The 25,106-nt window shown below is 42.6% G+C and overlaps 1 protein-coding gene across 1 annotated transcript in view; it reads left to right on the plus strand.

The window, feature by feature from the left end:
- Positions 1–25,106, plus strand: part of UBR2 (ubiquitin protein ligase E3 component n-recognin 2) — a 426,990-nt gene that overhangs the window by 226,026 nt on the left and 175,858 nt on the right. Inside the window, 5 exon segments of the mRNA XM_029593304.1 lie at positions 10,565–10,675; positions 11,544–11,609; positions 12,077–12,199; positions 23,468–23,531; positions 24,655–24,779. Coding sequence (XP_029449164.1) covers positions 10,565–10,675; positions 11,544–11,609; positions 12,077–12,199; positions 23,468–23,531; positions 24,655–24,779 — 489 coding nt within the window.

Genomic DNA, 25,106 nt, shown 5'->3' on the forward strand with positions numbered 1-25,106 from the left:
TTAGTATGGTCTGAGGGTGAAGAATTTTAATGTTCGATTGAATAAGGAAATGGTCAGACCAGGGGATTTGTGTATAGCTAGTTGCTAGGTGTTCTAGGTATTTATTGTTTATGAAAGTTAGGCTGAGAGAGTGTCCGGCTCTGTGTGTTGGTTTATCTGTAATTAGTGTGAACTCAAGTGCTGTCATGGCATCCATTAAGGTTTGGCAAGTGTTAGATAGGGGATGGGTATCCATGTGTAGATTAAAATCACCTAACACTATAGTTGGTTTTGAGGTATTCAGTTGTGTTGTAAGGAACTCAATCATAGGTGAGATATTTAGATCCAGTAAACTAGGGGGACAGTATATTAGGCATATTTGTATATTGTTGGTATTAAAGATGGCAATTTCATGATTTGGTGGTGGTGTTATTGGGATTGGTTTACATTTCAAGGCTTTTTCGATGATCAGAAGTAAGCCCCCTCCACGTTTGTTTATTCTGGGGACTGAGAAAACCTCATAGTTTTTGTGAGCTATTTGATTTTTTAATACTACATCAGATTTTTTTAACCATGATTCCGTTATTGCAATAAAGTTGGGTTTGTTGTCATACAGTAAATCCGAGATGATTGGGAATTTTTTTGAGATTGATTGTGCATTCACTAGTATAAATGTAAGCATTAGTAGGTTATTTAGAGTTGTTTTGTTCGCTTTGGTGCTTCTTGTTATTTGTATCAGATTGCTATTTTTTTATTGAGTCATGTGCATCTTTTTTACTGTGTTTGGTTCTACTCTTGTCATTCTTGTTGTATTTACCTTTGTTCAGGCAGACCGATATTGGATACTCATACGATTGTTCTCCTTTCATTTCCATGTTTCAGCTTAGCTGCCTTCGTTGTGTGGTTAGGACAGTTGATCTTGGTTTCTTTCAGGTTCGAATGGGCGTCCGAAGGGGCGTACAAAGGGGCCTGCCCCTTCGGTGTGCGACGCCGGCGCGCGGCGCCTCGGAGCCTTCTCTCGCTTTTATTCCTCCCTCTTGGCTGTGCTTCCGGCGTCAGTGACGTCAGCCGCGTCAGCCAAGGGGGAGGAGTCTGCAGGTCTTCTGGTTTCCTCGGGCTCCGGTGCCGCACTGTAAGAGAAGAAACAGGAGGAGGGAGAAAAAAAGACAGAAAAAGAAGAAATGGGTTAGTGAGGTGTAAGGTCGGGTGGGAGAGGAGGAGAGAGGGTGAGGGTCGGGCGGTAGGGGCGAGCGGGAGGGGGGCGAAAATACAGAGAGCCTGTCTGTCTTCGGGCAGGTAGGTCGCAGGTCTTCCGGTGGTGGACTTAACCCAGATATCCCACACAAAAACTGCAAGCAAGAGACAAGTGCAATTTCACTTCTGCGACTAAAAAAAAAGTGTATGGACAGGTTCGGAAATATATGCATTCATATCGCTTACAAAATTGCAACTTGTACATATACTTCTGAGCCCCACCCCGGAACTTCCCTAGACTGCTTTTTTCCCTTAACATGTGTAATACCACAAGTACATACATACTCGTGATGTTTCCAGAATAGCATATATGTGCGTGCACACTGTTTTACATGGATATGCCAGTTTTTACATGCGGAAACCTTTTAAAGAATATGTAGGTTCTCAAATTTCTACAGCAATAAAGAGAAAGCAACCAGCTGCGGGACCGGTATCTAAAGTAAAAAGGTCAGAGACCTCAGAGGTTTCAGCACTGAAAGTACATTAAAAGCAAAAAGTCTGAGAGATTCAGTTGGGCTGAGTAGATAACCGAGGGGCAAAAGGGGTGCTCAGTGAAAACAAGGTGTTAGCAGAAAAATTGAATGAATCCTTTGCCTTGATGGTCTTGGAGGAGGATGTTGGGAGCATACCCACACCTGAAACATTCTTTAATGGTGAAGATTCTGAGCAACTAAAACACGTTTGTGACAATGGAAGATGTAATAGATCAGATTAACAAACTGAACGGTAACAAATCACTGGGATCAGATGGTATCTACCCCAGAGTTCTAAAATAATTTTCTAATCTCTTCCTAGTAATCTGAAACCTATCATTTAACACAACCACAATTCCTGAAGACTGGAAGATGGCCAATGTGATGACGATTTTTAAAAAGAGCTTCAGGGATGATCTGGGAAACTATATACCCTGTGAGTCTGAAATTGGTGCCAGGCAAAATCGTAGAAAAATAAAATCACTGGCCATATTAGATAGACATGGTTTAACAGGGAAGAGTCAACATGGTTTTAGCAAGGGGAAATCTTGTCTTCCAGTTTTTTTAGATTTTTCTGAAGGTGTAAATAAACATGTAGATAATGGTAAACTGGTTGATATAGTGTATTTGGATTTTCAGAAGACATTTAACAAAGTCTCCCATGATAGACACCTTTGGAAACTATTTATGTGGGGAGACAAAAATCCACCTTAGGAAATTGTCATGGGATAGGAGGCAGTGTTCTGTTGTGGATTGGTAACTGGATAAAAGGTTGGAAAAAAGAGGATAGGACTAAATGGTTAGTTTTCCAAATGGAGAAAGGTCATTACTGGAGTACCACAGGGATCTGAACTGTGACCTCTGCTGTTTGATAGATTTGTAAATGATCTGTAAAAAGGAACAAGTGAGGTGATAAGATTTGCAGATGAGACAAAATTATTCAAATTTGTTAAAACAGCAGCGGATTGCCAGGAACTGCAGAAGGACCTTGTGAGACTAGGGCAACTGAATGGCAGATGAAAAAGTGAAAACTGCACATAAAGAAAAATAATCCCAGCTACAGGTTCATGATGCTTGTATTTGTATTGGGAGTCGTTACCCAGGAAAAGGACCTTCAAGTCCCTGTGGACAATATGTTGAAATCCTTGGCTTAGTGCATGGCGGCAGCTAAAAAAGAAAATAGAATGTTAGGAATGATCCAAAAAGGAATGGAGAATAAGAAGAAGAATATCATATTGTCTCTATCAAGCCATGGTGCGACTGCACTCTTAATATTATATGCAATTCTGGTCGCCCCATCTCAAGAAAGACATAGAATTAGAAAAAGTGCAGAGTAGGGAAAAAAAAATGACAAAGTGGATTGCACATCTCTTGTATGCATGCTAGGACTCTTCAGCTTGGAAAAGAGACATCTAGAAGGGGGATATAATAGAAGTTTATAAAATCATGACTGGGATGGAATGGGTAACTAAAGGACAGTTATTTGCCGTTTCAAATAATACTAAAACAAGGGCACACACCATGAAACTAACAACCAACAGATTCAAATCATAGAAAGTACTTTTTCACTCAGCACACTATTAAGCTGTGGAATTTATTGCCAGAGGATGTGGTCAAGCCCACAAAGCACTATGATACTGCTTATTCTCCCAGGACAAGCAGGAATGGTAGTCCTCACATATGGGTGACATCATCGATGGAGCCTTACCACGGAACACTTTTGTCAAAGTTTCTAGAACTTTGACTGACACACTGAGCATGCCTAGCATGGCATTAACCCTGCATTCAGCAGGGGTCCCCCCTCAGTCTCTCTTTTTCCACGCAGCAGTTGCCTCGTGGTCATTAGGAGCTCTGTGAGAATTTCTTACATTTTCCTCACAGATCTTTTTCTCTCAAAACTTTTGAAATTTTTCCCCGTCCTGGGGTCCCCCATCAACTGCCGACCTCTGCTAACGTTCCGGTAAGTTTACCACGTTTGTTGCGACAGTGTTCTTATTGGTGCCCGACGGCCACCGACCGCGCACCACCCCCTTTTTCAACATGGCGACCGGGTTTCGGAAGTGCCCCGAGTGTCCGAGGACTGTGTCCATTACGGACCCTCACGACGTCTGTGTTTTATACTTGGGGCCTTCCCACGATGTCCAATGCTTTACTAGTTGTGCTCAAATGACCCCTAAAGGCCACCGCGCCCGCCTGGCCTCCAGCCAAAACTGCCCCGTGTCAGAAGATTTCTTCATGCCAGACTCCTTCTCCATCAATGTCTCAACAACATCGAGAGACCGGTGACCAGCTGTCATAGGCTTCATCCTGCTCAAAGGCTTCAACATCCTCGGCGCCAAGGAGGACCAGGCCGAGAGAGGTCATTACTGGAGTACCACAGGGATCTGAACTGTGACCTCTGCTGTTTAATAGATTTATAATGATCTGTAAAAAGGAACAAGTGAGGTGATGAGATTTGCAGATGAAATTATTCAAATTTGTTAAAACGGCAGCGGATTGCAAGGAACTGCAGAAGGACTGGCACCCACGCGAATCCTCATCTAGTGCCGGCACCGACAAGCCATCAGCATTGCCCTCGGCTGAGCCACCTTCCAAAATGTCCCGGGGAGAGGAGCCCCCTTCCTCCTTTGGGCCCGGGACACTGAGGCGTTCCCCCACCTACCACGGTGCTGGGTGCTGAGACTCCACAAATTCTTGTGGACCCTCCGGCAATGCCTACTCAGCCTCCAACCCTGGCCGCTGCGTTACCCACACCAGCCTTCCAGGAGGAATTGGACCGGATGATCCAAGAAGCAGTCCTTCAGGCCCTTCGGGGGTTTGTCACCGCCGGCACCGACTCCCACACCAACACCTGATTCAGTTCCTACTATGTTGGCTCCACTCTTCGAACGTTTGGACACCCTGATTGGTGCACTTCCATCGGTGCCTGACCATTGGTGCCTCCACAACCATCAATCCCTCCTCTGGCATCGATCCCAGTTCCTCTGTCTTCAGATGATGAAGAACTGGACCGGGAGCCACCGATGCCAGAGCCGATTCCTGGGCCATCGGGTTTACTCGTACCCCGATGTTCTTCGAAAACACTGCCATCGGTACCACCACCACCGTCCTCTGTGCTGCCTCCACCTATCTCGGTGCCTCAATATTTTCCATTGGTTACACATCCTTATCCAGCTGGACTTGGACTTCTGCCTCCATCTGAAGGCCTGCAGGGTGGAGGAGACCCACCATATGACTCTTGGGGTGATGATTCCTCTGACTCACAAGATTCTGAAGACCTTCTGTCAGAGCCTTCACCCCCAGAAGAAAGATGCCACTCCCCTCCAAAGGACCTACCATTTGCCAGTTTTATAAAGGAGATGTCTGAACCATCCTCTTTAAATTGCAAATGGAGGAGGATGCCAGGCATAAAATGCTGGAGGTGCTTCAGTTCGTGGATGCCCCCAAAGAGGTAATGGCAATTCCGGTCCACAAAGTTCTACTTGACCTCTTACACTGTACCTGGGAACACCCTGGAACAGTGCCACCAGTCAACAGGAAAACTGATGCTACATACCTGGTTCAGTCAGCTCCAGGTTTTCAGAAGAGCCAACTACCCCACCACTCCGTAGTGGTGGAATCTGCCCAGAAAATGGCTAAGAGATCCCGGCCTCACTCTTCTGCTCCTCCTGGCAAAGAGCAGAAGTCCTTGGATGCCTTCGGCCGCAGAGTTTTCCAGGGATCTATGCTGATGGCCCATATAGCAGCCTACCAGCTATACATGACACAATACACCATAAATCTCTGGAAACAAGTTCAAGACTTCTCCAAGACCCTGCCTGAAGAATTCCAGGAAGGATTGTCTACCATCCTCCAGAAGGGACTCGATACTGGAAACACAAGGTTATGGCAGCGTATGATATCTTTGACACTGCCTCCAGAGTATCAGTGACAGGAATAAGCGGCAGGTGTGGGCTTGGCTTAAATCCTCTGACTTAACGCCAGGAAGTCCAGGACAGGTTAGCAGCCCTTCCATGCACAGGGGACAATTTGTTTGAAAAAATTCAAGAGGCAGTGGCGCAACTCAAAGACCACCACGAAACCTTGTGCCAACTGTCCACTGTCCCCTTGGACTTCTCATCTACCACCAAAAGAACATTTCGACAAGAACCTAGAAGACTAACCTATAAACCACACAGGTATTACCCTCCTTCATCCCGGGCTAGACCAACCAGACACTCTCACAGAGGCAGCCTTGTCAGCACAGGCCCCCAAAAGCCCAACCAGCTCCTCAGACTGGTCCTGCATCAGGGTTTGGACTTCCATCTAGAGAGCAGCAGTCAACCCCCCCTTCCAACCACCTTTCCTGTTGGAGGCCGCCTGTGCCACTTTGCCAACAAATGGCACACAATCACCAATGACCAATGGGTCCTTTCTATAGTAGCCCACTGTTACCATCTAAATTTCCTTACACTACCACCAGACTCTCCACCGTGTCCGGTGTGGAGTCTAACCAACCACACTCCACTTCTCGAGGTAGAACTCTCAATCCTCCTGTAGTCCAATGCCGTGGAACTGGTTCCCCGACTATAGCGAGGAAAAGGGTTCTACTCTCGATATTTTCTGATTCCAAAAAAGTCAGGCGGCATACGTCCTATATTGGACCTCCGTGCCCTAAACAAACATCTCTGCAAGGAAAAGTTCAGGATGGTTACCTTAGGCACCATGCTCCCTCTCCTGCAAAAGGGGATATTGGCTCTGCTCTCTAGATCTTCAGGAGGTTTATGCCCATATAGCCTTATCCCCTTCTCATCAAAAATATCTCAGATTCATAGTAGGTCACAGACATTTCCAATATAGGGTGCTGCCGTTCGGCCTGGCATCAGCACCCCGAGTATTTACAAAATGCCTGGCAGTAGTGGCAGCTTACCTAAGACAGCGCAGTATCCATGTCTATCTGTATCTAAACGATTGGCTACTCAGAGGTCCATCCAAGGAGGTAGTACTTCAGTCCCTCCGACTTGCCATACAACTGCTACAGTCCTTGGGTTTTCTTATAAACTATCCCAAATCTCATCTGACTCTGTCACGTACCTTCTCGTTCATCGGAGCAGATCTAAACACCATTCAAGCCAGAGCGTTCCTCTCAAAGGACCAGCATGTACACTGTCAACCTTGGCCAAAGCAGTACAGACTCGCCAAACCACTTCAGCTTGTCACCTGTTAACCTTGCTAGGACACATGGCATCTACAGTTCACATTACCCCAATGGCTTGACTAGCCATGAGAGTAACACAATGGACTTTAAAGTCCCAGTGGTCCCAATCAAACCAAGATCTGTCACAGATTGTCCACGTAACCAGCCAACTTTGCCACTCACTAGCTTGGTGGATACAAGAGTCCAATCTTCAGACAGGACTGCCCTTTCAACCTCCAGATCCTCAGATTACGTTGACTACAGATGATTCCAACCTGGGTTGGGGAGCCCATGTCAACGAACTACAAACCCAGGGAACCTGGACCAGGGCAGAAGCAAACCACCAGATACATTTTCTGGAGCTCCGGGAGATACAGTATGCCCTATTCACATTTCAGGATTGCCTATCCAACAAGGTAATTCTAATTCAAACAGACAACCAGGTAGCGATATGGTATTTCAACAAGCAAGGGGGCACAGGCTCATACCTGCTATGCCAGGAGATGGCGCAGATCTGGGCTTGGGTTCTCTCCCATTCCATGCTGCTGAGAGCAACCTATCTGGCAGGCATAAACAATGCGATGGCAGACCGTCTCAGCCGGACCTTTCATCCCCATGAATGATCCCTAGATTCCACTGTAGTGAACAGAATTTTCCACCAGTGGGGTCGCCAGCACATAGACCTCTTTGCATCAATTCACAACCGCAAAGTAGACAGATTCTACTCTCTACACCGCAGCCGCGAGTCACCACCAATGGATGCCTTTGCCCACTCGTGGAAAACAGGTCTTGTATATGCATACCCTCCTATTCCACTCATCAACAAGACTCTCGTGAATTTACGACAAGACCGGGGCAGCATGATCCTCATAGCCACATACTGGCCACGACAAGTTTGGTTTCCCATCCTACGCGACCTCTCAGACCTGCAACCAATTCACCTGGGCACAGATCCAACTCTAATAACGCAGAACAACGGACTGTTGCATCATCCAAACCTCCACTCCCTGTCTCTGTTGGTATGGATGTTGAAAGATTGATTCTACAATCCCTTAACCTTTCTAACGATGTGTCTCAGGAGCTTCACGGAAGCCTTCTACTAGAAAATCTTATCGTTCAAAGTGGAAAAGATTCTCCTTGTGCACGACAAAGGAAATAGATCCCTTTTCCTGCCCCACAACAAGATTCCTGGACTACCTCTGGCACCTCTCGGAGTCTGGCCTACAGACTTCTTCCATCCAAGTACATATAAGTGCCATAGCTGCTTACCATAAAGGTGTTGGAGATGCCCCAATTTCGGCGCAACCCCTTGTAGGGCACTTTATGAGAGACTTACTCTAACTGAAGCCTCCAATGCATCCCCCAGTTGCGGCATGGGACCTCAATGTTGTGCTAGCACAGCTCATGTGACCTCCGTTCGAGCCCCTACACTCCTGCGAGCTCCGACATCTCACTTAGAAAGTGATCTTTCTAGTTGCTATAACATTGGCTCGCAGAGTCAGTGAGCTACAGGCACTGGTAACATACCCACCTTATACCAAATTTCTCCACGACCGTGTGGTACTCCGCATTCACCCTAAATTTTTGCCAAAGGTAGTTTCTGATTTCCACTTAAATCAGCCATAATACGTCCTACCTTTTCCAAAATCTCACTCACACCCAGGTGAGCGGGCACTGCATTCCTTGGACTGTAAACGTGCGCTCACCTTTTATTTGGACTGCACTACAGCCCAGAGGAAGTCCACCCAACTTTTTGTCTCCTTTGATAAGACCAAACTGGGCGTTCCGATGGGCAAGCAGATCCTTGCACCAGGCCGGCGGACTGTATTACCTTCTGCTACGAACAAGCAGGCCTTCCAATACAGGGACGGGTGAGAGCGCATTCAGTTAGAACCATGGCAGTGTCAATAGCGCACCTCCGTTCCATACCTATTGCTGATATCTGTAGAGCTGCTACTTGGAGCTCTCTTCATACCTTCGCAGCTCATTATTGTCTCGTCAAGGCTGGCAAGCAAGATTCCATCTTTGAGCAGTCTGTACTCTGTAATTTGTTTTCAGTTTAATAACCCAACTTCCTACCTACGACCCACTGTTAAATTCAGGCTGCTCTCATAACCAACAGCACCCCTGTTGTTGTGCCTGTTGCACGTTGTTGGGTGCTGTTTGATTCACTCTGTTCGGGCATCCTGTAGCTCGCTATTCACCCATATGTGAAGACTACCATCCTGCTTGTCTTGAGAGAAAGCAGAGTTGCTTACCTATAACAGGTGTTCTCCCAGGACAGCAGGATGTTAGTCCTCACGAAACCCATTCGCCACCCCGCAGAGTTGGGTTCGCTTACGTTTTATTATTTTATTTTTCGCTTGTACCTTTTGCTACAAACGAGACTGAAGGGGGACCTCTGCTGGATGCAGGGTTAATGCCTTGCTGGGCATGCCCAGTATGACAGTCAAAGTTCTAGAAACTTTGACAAAAGTGTTCCGTGATAGGGCTCCATCGATGATGTCACCCATATGTGAAGATTAACATCCTGCTGTCCTGGGAGTACACCTGTTACAGGTAAGCAACTCTGCTTTCTTCAATCTCATTCCCATTGACTTTTTAACTTTTCCATGATTGTTTTTTTGTATATTTTATTTTTTATTTTACATCACAAAAATATTGAAATAAAAAAAAACCAGTACCCCAAAAATGCAAGGTAAAGCAACCAATTTGGAGAAAGCAAAAGTACATTGTATTGCATTCTCTTATTATACAATTAGGAGAACTGTGTAGATATAGAATCTTGCTTATGCTAAAGATTCTATAATCGCCTATCCCAAAGGTGACAGACGACCTAAAATGAATACCATATCACAAGTATAAAGAAAGGGGTAGGGGTGGTGGATTGAACATTAAGTAATGTGAAGCTTATGATGTTCCAAATTGCTTTTAGCAGTGATTCACGCTCTGAAAGCCACATATTCTACATTTTTAAGGGTTAAGACATTCTTAAACCAGTCCTGCACAGTGATTAGTAGTCTTTTTACAATAATAGAAGCTGGCTCTAGATGCTGAAAACAAACATTGTAACAATACTTTCTTAGATTTTGGGATTTTTTATTTCTCTGATCTGTTCTGTCTCTGGTAAACATTTTTCTCCAGTAACTGTACTGGAATACAATACTTTTATCAGTGTGAGCCAGATATCTCACTTGTATGTACTTATAAAACTAGATTTTGGGAGCATCTTTATCTTTGCAAACCTGTTAATTTCTGTGTCCCATCGTGAAATATGTATTTTATATATGAAATTCTTACATTTCTCCAGCCTGGCATATTAAAAGATTTTAGATAGGACTGTAGTCCCAGAAATAGCTGAACAAGGAGTTGAGAAAAAAATGGCCATAATTCATTATTTTGTCTTAAATCATTTTTGAAGACTTATGAGAGACTTCTAGTTCAACTATTCCTGTACTTGCCTTTTGGTTGTAGATAGCCTAATAAAGGTAGCCTGCAAAAAGGTGTACTTTATACTGATGATTTAACTCTTCTGCTCACATGAAGAAATCTACAAAGACTGGTTTTAAAAGCTATAGTGAGCTCTATGTTCCAGAGTAGTGCTTTGTACATGTATGTTTTATTAATATTAGCCCATATTTTCCTGGTTTTTTTTCAATTGGTCTGTATTTCCTGTTTGCAGAGTGAACTTAGTCCACCTATGTTGATAGAGCATCCACTGCGATGTCTGGTTTTATGCGCTCAAGTACATGCTGGGATGTGGAGAAGAAATGGATTTTCTCTTGTCAATCAAGTAAGTGTTGGTTAATTTAACATCTTAATAACATTCTAACATGTTTTGGTATGTGACGCAAAAAAAAAAATTGCAATAAAAGAGATTGCCTGGGATTTTTATTTATTTTTTTGTCATTGTTCTCCTATATCTCCCTTTTTTAAATTCCCCTCCCTCAGACTTGTCTCTAGGACTTCGTTCTTTTGCTGACCATGAACTGGAAGTGAAGTCACCGCTGATCCTAATCTCCTCAGTGCCATTTGTCTGCCAGCAGCAGTCACTCCTGTAGTGTCAGATGCCATTCCACTTCCCCCAGAAGTCAAAGGCAATACCTGCACAGCTTGCTTGAGCCTTGTCTGCTTTGATGAGCCTGAGTCTCTTCTGCTGCAGTACTATGGTGGAACCTTAGCATTGTCCTTAGGCTTCATTTTAGCTCTGAGATGCCTAACACAAAAAGTCCATCACTGATGGGCAGCATATTCTATACAGCTTTCAGAAGGTCTTTGATCAGTTTCAGTGGAAAGTTTTTCAGATGGGTAAATACTCATAGCATTAAGACTTATCAAACTGTAATTGGTGAATAGCATAAATAAGAATATATTCATTTCCAAAATATAACAGTATGAAGTAGTAACATGCATCACCTCCATTACATGCAAATGTATCTCATGCGTATTCCTTGTGGGTATCCTGAAAATCCAATCTGTTTATGGTTGCCTAATGCTGAAATAACACTTGTAGAAAGACACCTGGCTACTCAAGTCAAAGCCATGCCCATACATAGCATTTTTTTTTGTCTGTATAAGAAAAACTGCTGCTTTATGTAAACTGCTGTTTGAGATTGAAGATTTGAATGTGTTACTATTCTGTCTATATGATTGTCTTTCAGATCTATTATTATCATAATGTGAAATGCAGAAAGGAGATGTTTGACAAAGATATTGTGATGCTGCAGGTAAAAGGAAAATGCATTTACTGAAGACTTAAGAAATGCAGTAATTATTTTTCTAAATAGACATGATTAAAATAATTCCATACCAAGGGAAAAAAGATTTATGGACCAGAAACTGGATTTTTATGTTCATAAACTAAAAAATGCTGTGTACTTAAGGCATGTTGTTAAACTGCAGTATTCTCTGTGAGCAACAAATTAATTATACATATTTATAAATATATATATAGATGCAGACCACATTAATTTGTTTTAATTTTCAAAGATATATTTTTTACCTGAAATAAAAAGCCATATATGTATGGTGTTTTTATGATATGAGATCCGGTCTTAGTGTATTTTCCTTGATGATAATTGATTTTTGGCCATTCATGATTAATAATCCTTCATTAGTGTGTATGGGATTTTTTTTTTTTTAATGGATCGTGAAGGCTTTAACGTTTTTTCCTCTCTTCCATTTTCTCTCTTAGGCTGGTGCATCTATGATGGATCCAAACCATTTTCTGATGATAGTGCTTAGCCGTTTTGAACTTTATCAGATATTTAGCACTCCAGACTACTGGAAGCGATTCAGCACTAAAAACACCAATAAAGTAACGCACAGTTTGTACCTTTTTATTATGATGCATATAAAATTCCTGATGTGTGAACTCAGTAAGACTGATTGAAATGCAAATATAGAAATAAAGATGATACTTTTTTATTGGACTAACAGTTCATTTCTTGATGAGCATTTGCTATTATTCCCTTCCTCAAATGTTTTTTGTTCACCTTTATTTCTGTGCATTCAAGTGGACTAACATGGCAACTGCACTAGTTCATATTGTAATCTGTTGCGTGTGAGTTTGGACTGCAAAAAAGCATGAGTTAAGTAGACATTACATTATATTATATATGTAGGAACCTTTGTTTTCAGTTTTTTTGGTTTTCCCTGGAATTTCTCTATAATAACAAACGAAAAATTGAAGACAATTAATGGAAAAAAGACAACTCACTTTTTTCCACTGATATTTTTTTCCCCATTTTTGTTGTAATAAATACTGAAAAATTCCCAGAGGAAAAAAAAATAAAAACTGAAAACAAAGGTTCCTACATATATGAAATGAATACAGAGGGATAAAGACCATTTGAATAAGTGCAAACATTGATATGCATTTTGCAGTACAGATATTTTGCATTATTCATCTAATATGATGTGCAATGATCATTTTTAAGTTGTTTGTTAGAACAAACTTATGCCTGTAAACAAAATATTTGGCAAATGTAGGGCTTACTAATTTATTTTCCTTTTATGTGGCAGAATCAAGCCAGACTCCAAACATTTTGTTGATCAATTATATTTGAAGGATTGCTCTATAATGTGTAATGTAGGTGAGATCTCAGGTTATGTGTTTGTGGGTATACAGGAAACTGAACCTGTAAAAGTACAAATAAATAGTCAAAGGCTATCTGCCATGCTACTGAATTCACCCAGTCTTATCTATGACCTGCTTGCAAGGAGAGGGGTTGCTAGTAGAACATCTTCATGATTGCACAAAATCAAGGATAAGACATCTCCCTGGTTGTCTCAAACCTGGTGTCTGTAGCTTTCTGCCACACTTGTCACTGGGTCTCATAATCATCAATAGGGGGAGAGCATAGCAGTTCTATAGCTTTCTCTCTAATGTATACTCTAAGACCTACAATATATATGATTGAGGCTTTGTAATAGTCCATCCTCTATATCAGATTAAACGATAAAGCTTAAGCATACTAATGACCAGGATTGGAAGCCACAGTTGATCCTGACAAAGCACTGAGTCAAAGCCATGCTATCTTTTAAATAAATCTGCTTTTATTCAGTGTCAGAGTTCAGTCCATGCAGTCTTACAACACAGAGAAGATATGGTGATTTACATAACCAGAGTATCAGTCCCACTTTCGGTAAAGCATACTTTGTTTCTTCAATTAATAAAGAAACCCCAGAGCAATAAAAAAAAACCCCAAAAAAACAAACAAAAAAAAAAAACAACCCAGCCTTTTATCCCAGGACAAGCAGGATGGTAGTCCTCACATATGGATGACATCATCGATGGAGCCCTATCACGGAAAACTTCTGTCAAAGTTTCTAGAAACTTTTGACTGGCACACTGAGCCCACTGAGCATGCCCAGCATGCCATGATCCCTGCAGCCACAGAGGTCTCCCTTCAGTCTCTTTTTTTTCCGCGCTGCTTTTAGCCTCGCGTTGAAGGAGCTCTGTGAGTTTTTCTCACCATTTTTTCCTAACGGAATAATATTTTCTGTCAGAAAATTCCCCTCTTGGGTCTCCCTTAGACATCCCAATCGGTGAGTACTCTTTGGAGTCTTTTTCCGTTGATTACGGATACTTCAGTATCCGCAGGCCACAGACAGTTACCCAGCCTAAAAGTTTTATAATGGCCACGGGGTTCAAACGATGTCCTAATTGTCCCCAGACAATGTAGATTACAGACTCGCATGACATCTGTGTTCTCTGCCTGGGATCAGGCCATGATGTCCGCGCATGTTCCACCTGCGCCCAGATGACACTGAAGGGCAGGCATGCCCAACTGGATAAAATGGAGGAACCTTTCAAAAAGATTACTCCATCATCATCTTCTGCGTTGTCGCCGAAGAAAATTCCTTCCTCTGTTGAAAAACATCGAGGAAAGAAAATGTCCGATGACCGTCCATCACCGCCCCATCCGGATCTTCCATAGCGTCCTCTTCGATATCCAGCAAAAACCATCGACAGAAACGACGCCATCAACACCGTTCCGACTCCGTTCCATCGGGAGAATCTGTGTCCGCATCAGATTCAAAGGACGTCGAACCAATGAAAAAACGGGTCTGGGTACAAGAGCCGCCATACCCCTCTGTACCTGAGACACCGAGGCGCTCTCCACCAGCATTGGTGTCAGAGACTGTGCCACCACATTCTGCTGTGGAAGTGCCAGTAGCACCAGTCTTACCTTCTCTGCGACAGTGGACCCAATCTCCAGGGAAGAAGTGACTTCCATGATTCAACAGGCAGTCATTGAAGCCTTACAAAAATTTCAACCTCCACCGACACATGCAACCATCGGCACAGACACCGGAGCCAACGATGTTTGCTCCTCTTCTCAAAAGACTCGACACCTTAATCGGTGCCTTCCCAACACCTGCACTGATACCATCGACGGGTCTTCAGATACAAAAGTCCCGTATTCCATCGATGCCATTCCCTGATCCATCGATGTCTTTACAGCCTGGTCCATCGGGTGATGTCGATCATTGGTTCCCATCTGTGCCATTGATGCCTTTCGGATCCCTGTCGATGCCTTTTCTGCCTCCATCGATACCAAAGCAGATTCCAAAGCAACCATCAAAATCTGCATCGATAAAAAAGCGTCCTCTTCCACAGGACCCTTTAGATCCTTCTGGATCCCATTTCCAGCCTCAACACAGTCCTTGGGAGGATGTTGATATTGATGACCTTGCATCTGAACCTTCTCCACCAGAAGAAAGAAGGAAGTCCCCACCAGAGGACCTTTCCTTTCAACACTTCATAAAGGAAATGGCAGATACCATTCCTTTTGAATTACTTGCTGAAGAGGATACCAGACATAAAACCCTTGAAGTCCTCCAATTTGTAGATTCACCAAAAGAAGTCATGGAGATACCCATCCATGAAGTACTCCTGGAACTTCAGCATTGCCTATGGGAGTATCCCTGTTCTGTGCCAGCCATCAATAGGAGAACAGACGCGCAATATACCTGCTTCAACATACACCAGGTTTTCAAAAACCACAGTTGCCACATCATTCATTTGTTGTTGAATTAGCTCAGAAAAAAAGCAAGGAAGCAGAAACCACATTCATCTCCTCCTCCAGGAAAAGAACAAAAATTTCTGGATGGTTTAGGGAGGAAAGTGTTCCAAGGATCCATGCTTGTGTCCCGTATTGCGGCATATCAGTTATATATGATGCAATATCAAAGGAATTTGTGGAAACAAGTTCATGATATAGCGGATACTCTCCCTCAGCAACAGCAAATGTCACTCAATGCTCTTATTGACCAAAGCGCTGGAGTCAGGCAAACATGAAGTACAGGCCGCATATGACTTTTTGAAATATCTGCCCGTCTATCAGCTGCTGGAATTAGTGCACAGAGGTGGGCTTGGCTGAAGGCCTCGGATCTCAGATTAGAAGTCTAAGAAAGGCTGGTGGATCTCCCATGCATGGGAGACAATCTCTTCGGAGAGAAGATCCAAGCCACTGTCTCTCTACTTAAAGATCACCTTGAGACACTCCGCCAGCTATCCAGGTTGCCATCGGACCAGCCATCCTCAGCATGGAAACCCACAAGACGTGATACCAGAAAGCCCTATCAGCCTCATAGGTATTATCCACCTACTTCTTCAACATGCCCTTTCCATCAACCTCAGAAAGGACGTCCACGTCAACCAAAACAGGCAAAAACTCAGCCACCCCCACAAACAGGACCAGCATCTGGTTTTTGAAAGGGATACCAGAGAGCAGCAGCCTCTTCAACAACCCCAAACCCAACTTGCCTGTAGGAGGTCGGCTCCATTACTTCAAACACCAATGGAGTGTCATCACCACAGATCAGTGGGTATTAGCCATCTTGAACAGGGGGTACTGTCTAAAATTCCAAACAGCGTGATAACATCTCAGCTGCAGTCAGATCTCTCCACCCTGCTGACTACCAGGGCTATCGAAACCGTTCTCCAGTCTCAACACAGCAGAGGATTCTACTCCCACTATTTCCTAATTCCAAAGAAAACAGGCTGTCTCCGCCCCATCCTAGACCTCCGCAATCTCAACAAATTTCTTCAAAAAGAAGAATTCTGGATGGTCTCCTTGGGGACCATTCTTCCCTTATTGCAACAAGGAGATTGGCTCTGTTCTCTGGCCCTTCAAGTAGCCTATGCTCACATTCCCATTTCCCCACAACATCGAAAGTATCTATGATTCGTAGTAGGAAAAAGACATTTCCAGTACTGAGTCCTTCCATTTGGACTGGCCTCAGCACCTCGAGTGTTCACAGAATGCCTTGCAGTTGCGGCTGCACATCTCAGAAAAAACAGCATTCATGTTTTTCCCTACCTAGACGACTGCCTCATCAGGAATCCATCCAAACAAGAAGTTCTCGCTGCCTTGAGAAGCACCATATCCCTATTGCATTCCCTGGGATTTCTAATCAACTATCAGAAATCACATTTGAACCCGTCTCAACTCCTCACCTTCATTGGAGCAGACCTCGACACCACAGTCGCAAAAGCTTTTCTTCCAAGCGACCGTGTGAACATCCTAGCAAATCTTGCAAACTCCTTGAGCAAGTGCAACTTCGCCTCTGCCCATCAATTCCTTACACTTCTGGGTCACATGGCATCTACAGTCCACATGACCCCTATGGCAAAGTTAACCATGAGAAGGACTCAATGGACCTTAAAGTCTCAGTGGCTTCAAACTGTTCAGCCACTGTCATCGCTAATACGGGTCACCAATCAGTTACATCTCTCACTTCAATGGTGGACATTCCAACCGGCTTTATGGACCGGGTTACCGTTCCAACTCCTCAAATAACTTTAACCAAAGATGCATCCAACTTGGGATGGGGAGCTCATGTCGTCAACCTTCAGACTCAAGGTACGTGGACTCCGTTAGAACGAAAATGCTAAATCAACTTTTTAGAACTTCGAGTGCTAAGCTATGCTCTTTATGCTTTCAAAGACTGCCTCTCACACAAGACTGTGCTGATACAGACTGACAACACAGTAGCAATGTGGTACATAAACAGGGAGGCACAGGCTCCTATCTGCTGTGTCAAGAAGCAGTGCAGATTTGGGCCTGGGCCCTAGCACACGCCATGCATCTCAGGGCCACTTATCTAGCAGGCATATAAAATGTCCTAGCAGACAATGGTTTCTGGATCCCTGTATAGCGAGCAAAATCTTTCAATGCTGGGGTTGCCCAACTATCGACCTCTTTGCGTCCAAAATGAACCACAAAGTGGAAATGTTCTGCACCCTCCACAGCCGTCGACAAATGTTCCCCAGGGACGCCTTTGCTCGCCCCTGGAACACAGGGCTTTTATACATGTATCCTCCGATTCCACTCATAACTCAGAACCAGGGCAAGTTGCGCCATCAACCTACCAACCCTTGCCCTAACAGCTTGGATGTTGAAAGCTTGATCCTGCAACCACTCAGTCTTTCAACTCAAGTCTCTCAGGTTCTCGTAGCTTCACGAAAGCCTTCCACACGTAAATCTTACCACTCTAAGTGGACTAGATTTAGCGAGTGGTGCCCACAAAAAGGTATTGACCCTTTCTCCTGCCCCACTCATTCTCTATTAGACTATCAGTGTCACCTCTCAGATTCTGGTCTCCACACTTCTTCTGTGTGTGTACACCTAAGTGCCATTGCAGCATACCACAAGGGAGTAAGGGATGCCCCAATTATTGCGCAACCCCTAGTGAGTCGGTTTATGAGGGATTTACTTCAACTTAAGCCTCCCATTCGACCACCAGTTACAGAATGGGACCTGAATGTAGTGCTTGCAAGGCTCATGTGGCCCCCGTTTGAGCCTTTGCATTCCTGTGATGTAAAATTTCTTACATGGAAAGTAATATTCCTAGTAGCCATCACATCTGCTAGAAGGGTCAATGAGGTACAAGCTGTTGTCACATATTCACCCTATACAAGGTTCCTGCATGACCGAGTGGTCCTCCACACTCACCCCAAATTTCTGCCTAAAGTGGAAACGGATTTTCACCTTAACCAATCCATAGTCTTGCCCACTTTCTTTCCAAGGCCTCACGCTCACCAGGGCGAGAGAATTTTGCACACCTTGGACTGTAAATGTGCACTCGCCTTTTACCTAGACCGCACTGCAGTGCATAGGAAATCCACCCAACTCTTTGTTTCTTTTAACAAAAATAAACCAGGAGTTGCAGTGGGCAAACAAAATCTCTCCAACTGGCTAGCAGACTGTATCGCATTCTGCTATGAAAAAGCAGGCCTTCTTCTCCAGGGGCGAGTAAAGGCGCATTCCGGGCTGTGACAACATTCATAGCACACTACTGTTCAGTACCTATCGCAGACATCTGCAAAGCTGTGACTTGGAGTTCTCTACATACATTTGCAGCTCATTACTGCTTGGATAAAGAAGGAAGACAAGACTCTGCCTTTGGAAAATCTGTCTTAAAAAAAAACTATTTCCAGTATAATACCCAACTCCTTCCACAACCACCTTCTGTGATTCAGGCTGCCTTATCTTAGTCAATGACACCTCAGTTGTTATGCCTGTTGCACAAGTTACGTGCCATTGACCTATTTCAAGATGAGTCAGCCTGTAGCTTGCTAATCACCCATATGTGAGGACTACCATCCTGCTTGTCCTGGGATAAAGCAGAGTTGCTTACCTGTAACAGGTGTTATCCCAGGACAGCAGGATGTAGTCCTCAAGAAACCCATCCTCCACCCCGCGGAGTTGGAACTGTTGCCGTTTTATTGTTTTATTTTTTCGCTCGCACTTATTGCTACAAACAAGACTGAAGGAAGACCCCTGTGGCTGCAGGGATCATGGCGTGCTGGGCATGCTCAGTGTGCCAGTCAAAGGTTTCTAGAAACTTTGACAGAAGTTTTCCGTGATAGGGCTCCATCGATGTCACCCATATGTGAGGACTACATCCTGCTGTCCTGGGATAACACCTGTTACAGGTAAGCAACTCTGCTTTCTCCTTGCATGTGTGTGCAGTTCATAAACTTAGGGACTCTGCTCATGTCCAGATGTTGACATATTCCCTTGTTCAGTATTCAAACATACAGGTCTTTAATCCTGGTTTACCTTAATTCTTCGCTAACTAGGACCCTGTCTTTAGACATATTCTTACAGTCCATAAACATTTGATCCTTTAAAAGTACAGGAACACAACTGACATTTAATTTCTGACAGCTTTCCTTTTCTTTTTAACTCATTGCTTGTCTTGGCCCAGTTTCCATTAAGGTATATCTTTTTCTCTTCCAAAAAAAAAAAAAAAATTAGCCTTAGATCAGCTACAACCAACCAGTCCTTGAAGATACAATCATTTTGGATTTTCATCAATGAGTGGCAGTTTTCAGTTCTTTGAAGTCCAGATGCATAACTTCTCACTGTATGTGAATATTGCCTCTTAAGGAGACAGGCAAACAATCCTTAAACGATTTACATTAGTGCAGTTTCTTAGTCCAGCAGCTTTTCAACTTGCCTTACCATGTTTCCTAGCCTTATTTCTCACAGAACTCCACTTCCACTCACTCACAGACCCAAATTTGCTAAAGTATAATCAAGTAAAAGAAAGAAAAACCCCAATTTTTACTAATAACACAAGCAATTTAGCTCTAGATCTGTAGTATCTGTGAGTAATGGCTCTGGCTTCTCCTCTGAAATCTCTTCCATTATCCTGTTTTGGTAGACTGTGCTGGCTCCTTTCCGCAGCATCTACTCTCCTTCTTGTTACTTGCAGAAGGCTGCCTCATTTATTTCACCTGTGAGCTTTCTGCTACTGCAAGTGTAGGTGACCCCACCCTGCACTAACTCCTTCCTAATCAGATCCTCCCAGAAGCTGGCTTATAGGGCACCTGGGAATTGTAGTTCTTGGGCAGCCATCTTAACCTAATCCTACTTTTTAATTGAAATGGTTCCTATCCAGGGGTCTTAAAGATTTTACCTTTTCTTTTGGCTCAGGGACTAGAGAGACACACCTGGTGATTCCTCACACATTGTTAAATAATTGTTAAATGATCATTAAATGATTCTTTAGCTTACTTAAGCAGGAAAATCACTGTGTTTGTGTGGTTTACCCAGCCAAAAATGAATTTTATTTATTTATTTATTTAGAGCTTTTCTATACCGGCATTCATGATACAATCATATGCCGGTTTACAGTTAACACGGGTGCAATAACCTTGTACATTTAACAAGTGCAGAGGAAACAAAAAACAAAAAAAAAACAGAAAAAGTTACAATATAACAAGGTTGCTGGAACTGGGGGAGGAAGGAGACAAGAATAAACGTATCTTTACAGAAGTAAATTATTTACATTGTGCAGTACGGTCTCTTAATGGATATTAGTGACTCAGACTCGGGAAAGGCTTGTTTAAATAACCAAGTCTTAAGCCTTTTTCTGAATGTTAATAAGCATGGTTCCAGTCTGAGATCAGGTGGTAAGGTATTCCAAAGAGAGGGCCCGCTGTAGAAAAAGCCTGATCTCTGAGTGCTAGGTGGTGTGTGGATTTAGTTGGGGTGACAAGCAGGGATCCTCTGTAGGCAACACATCCCTGTTCATTTCTCTTCACAAGTATGGTTTGGTTTGTTATTAGTTCTCTCTCATTTCCGCTTTTATTTTCTCTTACTCAGGTTCCCTTGAAGAGACCCTCAGATACCCTTTGGTCTTATTCTTCTTATCTTTCCTCTATTCCCAACTCTTCTGCACATCATCTTATTTCCTCCACTCTAATGGATCCAAGCACAATTAATTGGATCGATCACTTGTTGTGACCTTTATTACTATGTAATTCAAATTGTTTACCTGGTTATTCATCTCTCTGACTGTTACCTAGAGTTTCTTAGACATTCATGGTTCCATGTACCGCCTACAGGCAAGTTTTTGTTCATTGTAAACCGGTTTGATTTGCATCTAATGCAAGAAGATCGGTATATAAAAACTAACAATAAATAAATAAATGAATAGGCTTCTCTGATGGTTCTGGATGATGTGTGTAGTCTGAGAGGGATTTGGAGGTTAAGAGGGGCTTGGGAATTTATGGATGATGGTGATGGACTTGTGTAGAATTCTGAAGTGTATTGGTAGCCAGTATAAATTTTTTTAGAATGGGAGAGATGTGGTCTCTTCTTCTGGAATTTGTCAGGATTCTAGCTGCCGCATTCTGGAGCATCTGAAGGGGTTTGATGGATGAGGACGGGAGACCTAGCAAGATAGAGTTGCAATAATCTATCTTGGAGAATATTACGGCTTGTAGGACTGTTCTGAAGTCTTAAAAGTGAAGGAGTGGTTTCATTCTTTTTAGTACCTGCAGCTTGTAGAAGCAGTTCTTGGTTGTATTGTTAATAAATGTTTTTAAATTCAGGCGGTTGTCTATTATTACTCCTAGGTCTCTAGCTTGGGTAACAATGGTGTTAGCTAGAGCACTTTGTGGGGAATTACTGTTTTCCGGGGAGATGAGAAGGAGCTCTGTTTTAGCTGAGTTTAGAATCAGGTTTAAGTTTGCGAGGAGTCAGTTGATCTCTCGGAGGCAGTTTTCCCAGTGTTTGAGTGTTTTAGTGATAGATCCTTTGATAAATAAAGCTCTGGAATTTGTTGCCAGAGGATGTGGTTAGTGCAGTTAGTGTAGCTGGGTTCAAAAAAGGTTTGGATAAGTTCTTGGAGGAGAAGTCCATTAATGGCTATTAATCAATTTTACTTAGGGAATAGCCACTGCTATTAATTGCATCAGTAGCATGGGATCTTCTTAGTGTTTGGGTAATTGCCAGGTTCTTGTGGCCTGGTTTTGGCCTCTGTTGGAAACAGGATGCTGGGCTTGATGGACCCTTGGTCTGACCCAGCATGGCAATTTCTTATGTTCTTATGGGGATCAGAATTTGCACGTCGTCGGCGTATAGGAAATGTTTTAGTTGAAGGTTATTTAACAGTTGGCATAGAGGAAGAAGGTATATGTTGAAGAGAGTTGGGGACAGGGAGGAACCTTGAGGAACTCCTAGTGAGGAACTGAAGCGGGGGGATTCTTTATTATTGATTCTAACTTTGTAACCTCTGTTACAGAGGAATGTTTTGAACCACGTGTTTTCCAGTGTTCGATAGGTGGTTGAGGAGGATGGCATGATTTACAGTGTCGAAAGCCGCCAACAGGTCCAGGAGAATTAGAAAGAATGATTGTCCTTTGTCCAAGCCCATGATGAGGTGGTCTTTTAGCGATAAGAGAAGGGTTTCAGTGCTTAAAGCCATATTCCCAACCTGTGCACAGATGGGAAGAATTCTTTGAAATTTAGAGTCGAGGAACTTTTGAATTGTTTTAGTAGCTCCAGATTGTCCAAAGAGGCCTTGGTATGTGGATCTGATGCGACTTCCCATTCGACCATCCGCTTCATCTTCCAGATGTCCGGGGACTCTGGGTTCAAGGTTCAAATACCATGGAAGATCCATCTACCTTTTATTTTGCAGTTTAAGATAGCCAGCTATATTCAGTAGTGCAGCTGCACTACTGAATATTCTTCCGTCTAAATTTGCTATCCAGACTGTGACTGAATATGGACATCGCCTAATACAAAAGTATGCTCAAAGCATAGTATAATCCAAGTTAATTAGTACAAAATACAAAAAATTAAAACAAGACAATAACATAATCCAGTATGATGGATAAAATAATTTTTTTCAGCATAATCAGTCCTGGGAAATAACTTTTATTGAATGGTTGTCTTATTGTTTAACAGGGGCAAAGTTAATGTTTCAGTGAATATGGGGTCTGCATATGACCTTTTTATGTTTTGGACAACAGGTTTGTATTAGTTTTAGTTCTAGGCATTGCTCTGGTATGTTGTATTACAATATTCTGTAACTGAATTTTGTTCTGGAGATTTTATTTTATGTACTTTTTCACTGTCAGTTCTCACAGTAAAATAAAATTTAAAACAATATTTTATGCAGTTCATGATAAAATGGAACCACTGTTCATAAGATATGTGATCCAGGATTGTTTTTCTTTTCAAATCTTATAAAAAGTATCTTAAAGCTATTGGAATATTTTTTGCATTCTGAAATAATATACTGATTTTTTTCCTTTCTATTAATCTTTCAACAGGATATTGTTCAGCAGAATAACACCCTTATTGAAGAAATGCTTCACCTTATCATAATGATCGTTGGTAAGTTGCTTCTAGTATCTTTATTACACAACATATGAAAACGTAAGAAATACTTCAGCATGATCCTCTCCAAAGTAAGCTGTTCTGGAATGCTTCCAGTGGATATATCGACTATTTTATAATTTTATAAGCTCTGTAAGTTCCTCTTACAAAGCTAATTTCCTTTATATTTAGAGTGTTTCTTCTGGGATTCATCTTCCTAACTGTCTTCCAACCTAATCTCTGTCTACAGGCTTTATCAGAGTTGCATTGGAATTTCAGGACTCCTTAATATGGCTTAGTGGTGATATAGAGCAGTGGTTCCCAACCCTGACTTGGAGATGCAGCTAACTGGTCTGATTATCAGGAATATGCATGAGATTTGCATACCAGTGGGTCTCCAGTCTCATATAACGTTTCATTACAGAAATCCAGACTAGTTAGGTGTGCCTCCAGAACAGAGTTGGGAAACACTGACTTTAGAGCAATGTTTTCGGATATTTTAGATTGTTCTACATTTTCCTTTGTAATGCTGTAGCCACCTCCATAGATAAGGTTGCATTAGCTATTTTTAAATTACATACAATGTCCAAGAATTTGTTATATCAAACCAGATATCCTGATCCCTCCCAGTTTGAGAACCGCTGATTTAGAGTACCATGAATGGAGTTCTAGTGCTCACGTACCCAAAGTACAGAAATAATCATTTGTCAAGTTTACTTCCTAAAGTCACGTAGTGCAGTAAAACTGCACTACATAACAGCAGGGGAGCACTTCAACTCATCTAGTTAAGTTTAAGCGTTGCACTTGTTTTTAAACTTTCTGCTAATTATTTCAGTAAAACAAATTAAGATCCATTTTATAGTTTACACTGATGTGACAGGTACTTACCTTGAGTTTCAGTGCAAATTCTCTTTTAAATACTGTATGCCTGACCCGTAGATTTAAATGGGATAGATTGAAAAGTTGCAAGCTGACTCCACAGAAGAGTAGAGATGATGGCACCCCCATCAACTGAATGCTAGTATTTTTGTCTGTTTGGTCACAGCATTAAAATAAGCATCTTCTAAATTATGAATTCTCGTAAAAATGGTTGCAAGTTGCTTTATTTTTTTTGTTTTCTTACAATTTTTATTAATTACAGGAGAAAGATTTAGTCCTGGAATTGGGCATATAAATCCTGATAGTGAAATTAAGCGTGAGATTATCCATCAGTTGTGCATCAGACCTATGGCCCATAGTGAATTAGTCAAGGCACTGCCAGAGGATGTAAGTATATAAACATAGTAACATAGTAAATAACTGCAGAAAAAGACCTATTTGGTCCATCTAGTCTGTCCAGCAAGATTAAGGTATTAACTGCCACTCTGTGCAGGTTACCCCATGTAGAAAAGTTGCACTTAAAGTTAACATAGATTACCTTGTTTGTTCATTTCTATCTTCTAGCCATTAAGGGATCCTCTGTGTTTATCTCATTCCATTTTAAATTCTATTCCCTGTACATACACAGATCAGTCCAGACTCCTGGGTTTTGCCTCCCTTCCAGTAGATAGAGACAGAGAAAGGTTCACAGGCACTGCTTCTTAACCCGGTGTG

This window comes from Rhinatrema bivittatum, chromosome 3, assembly GCF_901001135.1.
Source record: "Rhinatrema bivittatum chromosome 3, aRhiBiv1.1, whole genome shotgun sequence".
NCBI classification, from domain to species: domain Eukaryota; kingdom Metazoa; phylum Chordata; class Amphibia; order Gymnophiona; family Rhinatrematidae; genus Rhinatrema; species Rhinatrema bivittatum.